The sequence below is a fragment of the Gavialis gangeticus genome, unplaced genomic scaffold, assembly GCF_001723915.1.
Source record: "Gavialis gangeticus isolate Ggan-Ray unplaced genomic scaffold, GavGan_comp1, whole genome shotgun sequence".
NCBI classification, from domain to species: Eukaryota; Metazoa; Chordata; order Crocodylia; family Gavialidae; genus Gavialis; species Gavialis gangeticus.
This window is the reverse complement of record NW_017729018.1, coordinates 8373582-8381043: the sequence shown is the minus strand read 5'-3', so window position 1 is coordinate 8381043 and position 7462 is coordinate 8373582. Positions and strand designations below refer to the sequence as shown.

The 7462-nt window shown below is 50.7% G+C and overlaps 1 protein-coding gene across 1 annotated transcript in view; it reads right to left on the bottom strand.

Annotated features, from left to right (window-relative positions):
* ATCAY (ATCAY, caytaxin) overlaps positions 1–4116 on the bottom strand; it is a 31273-nt gene extending 27157 nt beyond the window's left edge. The window contains exons 1-2 of the mRNA XM_019513378.1: positions 3743–4116; positions 1530–1661 (exon numbers count right to left, since the gene is read on the bottom strand). Of these exons, the coding sequence (XP_019368923.1) occupies positions 1530–1606 (77 nt within the window). The 5' untranslated portion in view covers positions 1607–1661; positions 3743–4116. The remainder of the gene's footprint in view (positions 1–1529; positions 1662–3742) is intronic.
* Positions 4117–7462: the final 3346 nt, after the last annotated feature.

The following is a 7462-nucleotide window of genomic DNA, read 5'->3' as shown; positions in this document are numbered from 1 at the left end:
TGGATCTGAGTCCCGTCTGGCACTGCCAGCTGCCTCCAGTCTCAGCATGGAGCTGGGCCGCCGGCATTCTGCACAGGTATCTCCAGGAGAAGAGAGAGAGGAGTGAGGCAAGTGCTGGCCCACTTTGGGTGCGGGCAGATGTAGCCAGGCCCTTCTCTACCTGACCATCTTGCAGCCAAGGGGTGGGCAAGGCAGCGTCCTAGTGTGGCACGGGGTATGTGAACAGGACTAATTGGGTGGAAGTAAGAAGGGGGAGACGTACAGTAAATAACTCCTGGTTTTGAAGCCTATTTATTGGGAAACAGGTTCCGTATGGAAAAGCGAGAGTCCACACTGACTGTGGCCCCTGGCATTTAGACTTGGTTTCAAACCCTGGGAAAAATACAAGAGGGAGTTCTGCCCTGGCTGGTCTTTCCTCACGACAAAATCTGTGAGTCTGTGAACTCCTCTGAGTTCAGTGGAGCAGACTTGCTTACACCCAGGCTGAGTCTGGCCTGCTTTGCAGGGGCCTTGATGCATGTGCTTGCAAGGTCTCAGCTACAGCAGGGCTTCCAAGCGAGTGGAAATTTCCTTTGTCTTCCAGAGTTGCTCAGTGACTTACCCATTGCCACCTGGGCAAATTAGAAGCTAGGGCTTACCTGATGCCCCCTCCCCTTGTACTCTGCTCTGAACATCTCTATTGAATGCCTAATGGAGCAGGCTGATACCTGCTCAGTCAATTCACTCACTGCACATGAGGCTTTATGAGTTTAAGGGAATTTCACATGCACTCAATACAGATAAATAGCAACAACCTGGCCCAATGGGGTGCAGTCTTTGCCAGCGAGTTTGGATTGACTTTCTTCCTTGTCCAAGGAGCAAAGGAAGGGGGACAGCAGGAGACTTGGCTGGCTGAACAGCAGCAGGATTAAGGGCTGCAAGTAGAGGGAAGCACGTCCAGGAGTTTCCCACATATAAAGGGAACGGCCTCCGTGAGTCCTGCCCTGCCTGGGTGCAGGAAGTGTAAAGGGACCAGCGGGCTGATAAAGTGCAAGCTGGAGGGAAACCACTTTGCATTTCCATTCCCTCAGCCAGGTGGCCTGAAACACGTTCCTCCTTTGGGCCGGATCCCACAGCCCAGAACGGTCTCACTTCTTGTGGCCCATGGGCCCTTGACTCCAGTTACTTCACCAGGACTCCCTGTCCGAGTGCAAAGCCAGGGGAGGCAGAATTGCTCTCTGGTGGAGGCACTCTCTATCCTAGATGAGGAAAGCAGGCATTTGTCTTTCTGTTACGGCTCACTATGTCTGACGGTCTTCCTTGCTCACCCTACACTTCCCACCTGCCTGTGGAGGGATGATTGTGGTTCATGATGATAGCCATACCCACAGTTCTAAAAGTTGGGTGAGACACCAATACCCAAACACTGCAGTCTGAGCAGCGGAGAGAAGCCCCAGCCCCACTACTCCGCCTTCCCTTTCTCATTTGACAATTTTGGGGAACAAATTGAATTTTCCCTAGCCTTTAGCAGAGGCTTTGCTGGAACAAACCTGGGAAAGTCCTCGTCCTGCCACTCCTCCTTCACATCCACATTCTCCATCCGCAGCGTGGCCTCCGTGGTGCCCATGTTGCTCCTGGAGGGGTTGTGGTCACACAAAGTGTCACGTGCCGGGAGGCTTGGTCTGCAGCACGAAACACAGCAGGGCTGGTAACAAGAGCCTTGACAAAGATGCCTTTCAAACTACAGACTTTGGGTTCTGCCTCCCAGTGTCATTCCCCAGGGCTGGGGCTTGGAGAGGGGCTGGCAGAACCACTTGGAAAATCCAGCCCTGGGTGGTGTCAGGGGAGGGACGGGGAGCATGAGCTTGAATGCGACTGATTAAATATACGTTCTACATAAAATTAGCATGGAGGGATGATCCAGAAAGCTCCAGGGCAGAGCGCTCCATGGACATCAATGTTGCTGGCCAAAAAAATCTGGTGAGGTTGGCAGGTAGGTGGTGCGACCACCGCAGACAACCTATTCCTGCCCCTTTGTGATTCTCACTTAGCCCAGTGGTTGCAAAGATCCACTGCGAATGACCATGTTTGGTTGTATGGTCCACAGATACACCTCTCAGTTTATCTTCTCTGGCAATAACAACAGTGCTGGTCACAGCCAAAAGGGCCAAAGGACATGAAATACAGGTTGAAAGGCAAAAATACCAAGTTGGTCTCAGGTCTTGTGGCACCTGCGTTCATTGTACTGTCTCAGAGGGATGTGAATATCTTGTGTTTCCCAAGGAAATTGCTGCTGGGATCCAGCTAGCCTCCATGTTTAGATAGGAGGAGAGTGGTGAGTCTAGGAGGAAAGTGCTGGTCCAGCTTCGCTGAGGGACCTCCAAGTGCTATCCTGGTAGAAATCATCACTGGCCCTCAATTGGGTATAAAGCCACATGCTGGGCGTGCAGAGTACCTGCACGGTGGTGGCACAAATGGACTCAGTGGGTTTGATTCTGTGCTCACTTACACCTGTTTTGCACTGGTGTAACCCCTTGACTTAATGGAAACACTTCTGATCCAGGCCAGTACAATGCCAGCACGATCAGGATCAAATGGCCGAATTCTCAGTTATGCTAAGACCGCTGCCCAGCAGTGTCACGGGGCCTAAAAATGAGGGTGCCTATAGTTTGCTTTTGATTTAAGGCCATTGACTGGCCATTTACACTGCCAGTCGACACGAATCAGCTCTGTTTTGTCTATTTTTAGAAACCGATGCTGTATTCCTTGCCTACCTAAAACTCCTTGTGACACCCGAAGGAATGTGGGGCATGCACAGATTCGGAGCCAACATCTTGCAGTGCATGCTCCTTTAAGAAGGGCCCACACACTCCTCAGTTTGCTGGATGACACCGAAGAGCCTTTTGGGGTCAGAGCAAGCAGAGTTAAGGCCCTGTTTCTGCTCAGCACCAGGCATAGCCTCAAGCTAAATAAATAACATCCCATACACACAGGAGGCAGTACATACTGGAAATGCGCACAAGCATTTACCCTGCATTCATGGTGCACAATACAGATGATCTACATGATTTGTCCAGTAACATTTTTAATGCAAAGGGCCAGACTGCAATCTTGTTGCATCAGCTCGAGACCTGAATAACAGCCCTGGAGTGAATGGACTCCAGGCTTGCACCGGGGCCAGTGAGATCTGAAGCTGGACCCAAGGTTCACCTATTAGAAAGCTCTTCTTGGAAACCAGCGCCTTTATGCATCCTAAGCAGTCATGTATTTTTAAGGCGGGGGATCTGACTGATGGATATAGAGGGTGATCAATTCCTTCATCTCCCTGCATTGCTCTGAGGAGGGGAAGCTGGCTAGAAGCACTTGGTAGTTTTTATATTAGTATTTGTTCTGGGAGATGGGAGCTGGAGCAGCATGATGAGCGGTATAGTTAGGCATCACCATGCTGCTCTCCCCTTCCTGTGTCTGCACGATGCCTCTGAGCACATACATCCCTCCGTCTGTCTTTATCCCAGCGCCTTGCTGGTTGCAATGCTCATGAAAGCATCAGATTTGTGCCAGGTCCTGATTTCCCAACATGTCGGAAGGATGGATGTCTTGGAGCCCACGGAGAGCCTAAGAACACAACCTACCCTCTCTGCTCCCTTTTTATAGCATTGTCGAGGCAAAATAAAAAACCCCAAACCCCAAGAGCCAGACCTGATGCTGATAAAATAAACCTTTCCCCAGCAGTATGGAGGCATGGAGGACGTTCTGTACTCACCGTTCGCCTGCCTGTTCTCTCTACTGAGGAACAAAGACAACCACTCCTGTATCCCAGCTGTTCATTCCTCCTCCTAGGGCAGGGATCTCCTTAGGATGTCCAGTGTCTTAAGAGAAATGCAGGTGGGCCCAGCTGTCTCCTTGGGAGAATGGATGGATGCATCAGTGCTGGCCCTTTTTTGGAAGGAGCTGTCCCTTTGTTTCAGATGCTGATGGCAGCTATTTGTGTTCTCCTACAGCCGCCGCCGCCACCTTCCCTGCCTGTGCTCTGCCTCTGAGGTATTTTATTATTTTCGGCTCACAGCTGGTAAAGCCTCAGCTCTCTTAAGACAGCTAATTGCACTGCTTTTGTGTGCTGGGAGAGTGTGGGGGGTGTGTGCTCTGGGTGGGTGGAGAGTGGGCAGCATGAAGCACAAGGGGGGGGAGCTTTCAGTGTCTTGTCTCCTCTGATTGGACAGAAGACAGCAAATATTTTGGGGGGGAGGGAGGGAGGGGACTGAACCGCAAGGCGCAGAGCTCTCTTGGTTGTCACCGATTTCTGCAGGACGGAGGATACTCAGCCTCCGGCAGGGCCCGACCAGGGAAGGGATGTGGCATGGTGCAAAAAGAAAGGGCTTTTTTTCAATACAGCGCATCATTCATTCAAAAGCAAAGCGGTGGCCTCTGCATTTGGAGCAGTACAAGGAAGGTTTCAGTGCCAAAGCTAGCAGCCAGCCCCTTCCCTCTGCCTCTAGAAATACAGGCACTCTCCTTGCTGCTAGTACCAGGAGCCTCTAGGCCAAGCAAGACATCTGGGGAAATGCAGGAGTGAGGGGGTCTTTGGTGGCAGCTGACAAAAATCAAATTAGAGGAGGTGGGGGCTGGGAGGCTGTTCTCTGGGAAATGGGAACAGCTGGGGATTTAGGCTGGGAGGTTGCCAAGGGGTACAAGTGTCCAAAGCTCTCTGTCTTTCAGTGGCTCCCATGAAAATCCCTGTTTGCATTTCAGTCTGGTTTGGAAATTTGTCCTCATTTGGAAATGTGTTGCTGCCATGTTCACACCTGTTAAGTATTATTTTTATTTGCACTGCTGTAGCATTATGGACTGGAGTTACAATGTGCTGGGTGCCATATAAAGACTAATACAGACTAATCCTACACCAGAGCTAATGACCAGCCACTTGCATCCAGCAGGACAGTTAAGGCTTCTTCTTTATCCTCAGCATCATCCTCAATGACAATCAAGATCTACGATCATTTATGGTCTGGTTCCTTACAGTCCCTGCAAGGGCCAGCTGACATCAAGCTATAGACACGGATGGAGCTGCATGAATTTACACAAGGTGAGGATTTATCTCCAGCTTTTTTTCTGTTTCTGGAACTTTGTTTGATCAGGAAACAGATTTCCATCTGGCAAGATGAGGCAAATAGCTGCACATGAATTGTTGCATGGCGGCACGGGGGCAGATTCCAGTTCCCACTGAAATCAATGCTAAAGCTTCCACTGGGAGCAGAGCGGAGGTGCCTGGGAGCACTGTAGAAAATCCCACTTGAATGGGTTGAGCATCGTCGAGTTGTTGGACACTGCACAGAGGATGGAGACGAAGGTTGCCCCAAGTTCGTGAAAGAAGCTTCAGTCAATGATGTAAGTGCTGAGCAAATCCCACCCCGATCCCATCCCTTGCACACAAATGCAAGGCCCAAGAACAGCAAAGTGTCATGGTTTCATCACATGGGGACATTGGCATGGCATGGCATGGCATGGCATGTCACGGAGCGGTTGACCAGGGCTCCACACTAATAGCCCCATACTCTTCCCCCACTCCCATTGCCAGTGGTCCAGATCCGGCCACAGCAGGCACAGTCCATGGTGGATCTACTGCCCCTTGCTTGCACTTGGTGATTGCATATGAAGGCCAAATCTTCCACCCTGACTAGCTGTGGTCTTTCTGTATTCTTTGCAACAAAAGAATTGCTCCATAATTTTTCTGTAGTCCAAAAAGGAGTGAAAACTAAGAGCTGGCATTGACCACGGAGTGCCTGGAGCCTAACAAGGGGAATCCTGAATGTAGAAAGGTTGAGTACCACTGCTTGAGAAGGACACTGCCCGGTCTCTATCCGCTACCATTTTTCAAGCAGCACTAAAGACCAAATCAGAAGAGTGATACAAAAGAGACGAGACAGCTCAGCTACTGCTTCCCAAAGCTGGCATAGAAATGTCCAGCTGGGGGGAATGTTTGGCTCATGTTTTTATTTCATTTTTGCATGAGAAGCATTTTTCTCTTCTGAAGTTTTGCGGCCGCTGAATCCCAATGCAAAGCTTACCTATGCCACCTACTGGCTCTGGAAGGGACACATCTTGTTCTGTCTTTGGCTCAGGCAGGATTGTCCCTGACTAAACCATCCCAGCCAAGTGTGTGTCCAACCTGCTTTTGAAAATTTCGAGAATAAAGTGTTCACAACCTCTCTGGGCAGCCTGTTCCAGTCCTTGACCCACCCTCATAGTCAGAAAGTTCCTCCTAATCTCCAACCTAAATTTCCTCTGCTGCAGCTTGAGGCCATTGCTTTTAGTCCTGTCCCATATGGCTATGGAGATAGTCTATCTCCATCCGCTTTATAATGGCCCTTCCGGCATTTGAAGACGGTTACCAATTTGGACTCACGTTGGACCTTTCCAATTTGTCCACCTCTTTCTTGAAGAGCAGGGCCCAAAACTGGATACGGGACTCCAGCACTCACCAGCACTGAATCGAACGGAAAGAAAACATTTCCTTTGATTTGCAAGAGACATTGCTGTTAGTACATCCCATATGCTATTGGCCTTTTTTTTTGCAACAAGAGTGCACTGTTGGCTCCTATTCAGTTTACAGTGCACTGAAACTCCCAGGTCCTTCTCTGCAGTATCTGAGCCCAGCCAGCCCTTTCCCAGTCTGGATTTGGGTGTGAGATTATGCCACCCTAAATTCAGGACTTTGCATTTGTCCTTGTTGAATTTCATCTGAGTGACTTCAGACCATTTCTCCAGTGTAGCCAAGTCATTCTGGATCCTAGCCCTGCCCTCCAGAGTGTCTGTAGTGTATCTCTACCCAGCTTGGTGTCATCCACAGCTTTGCTAAGCATTTGCTCAGTGCCATCCTCCAAAATGTTAATGAAGATGTGAAACAATACTGGGCCCAGGACAGACCCCTGGGGACCCAATGGATGCCTCCTCCCAGCTAGCCTGTGAGGACTGCAGATGAGGAAACTGAGGCAAAGAAAAGGGAAGTGACTTGCCAAGTTCATCCCTGCTGGCCTGGAAGAGCTCAAACCAGAGCCCCTGCTAGAAGGTTGTGCTCTGTGCCCAGGGGGGAGCTGGGCTCAGCTGCAGGCACTGGATTCTCCATTTGTGACTCCTGAGATTCATCTCCAGGGGCTCCACCCTTGGCAACTCAGGGGCTTACCTGAAGTTCGGAGGGGCCTCCAGGCTTGTGGAAACTTCCCATGGGAACTTGTTGAACTTCCTGTCTCAGCCTCTGCCCCCCAAACCCATTTCCCATCAAACCAGCCTCCCTCATCGTTCCCATCACATCACTTGTGGCCTCCCTCTGTCACGCCATCCAGCCGGGCCCGGGTTCTGATGCACGTGTGGGCAGCTGAGCACCTGGGAGTAGCGCAGGGCAGGAAGCAAGCTTGGCCATGCTGAACGATGCCGTGCCAGCAGTGTGGAATAAGGCCCGAGACTGGGAGTCAGGACACCTGGCTTC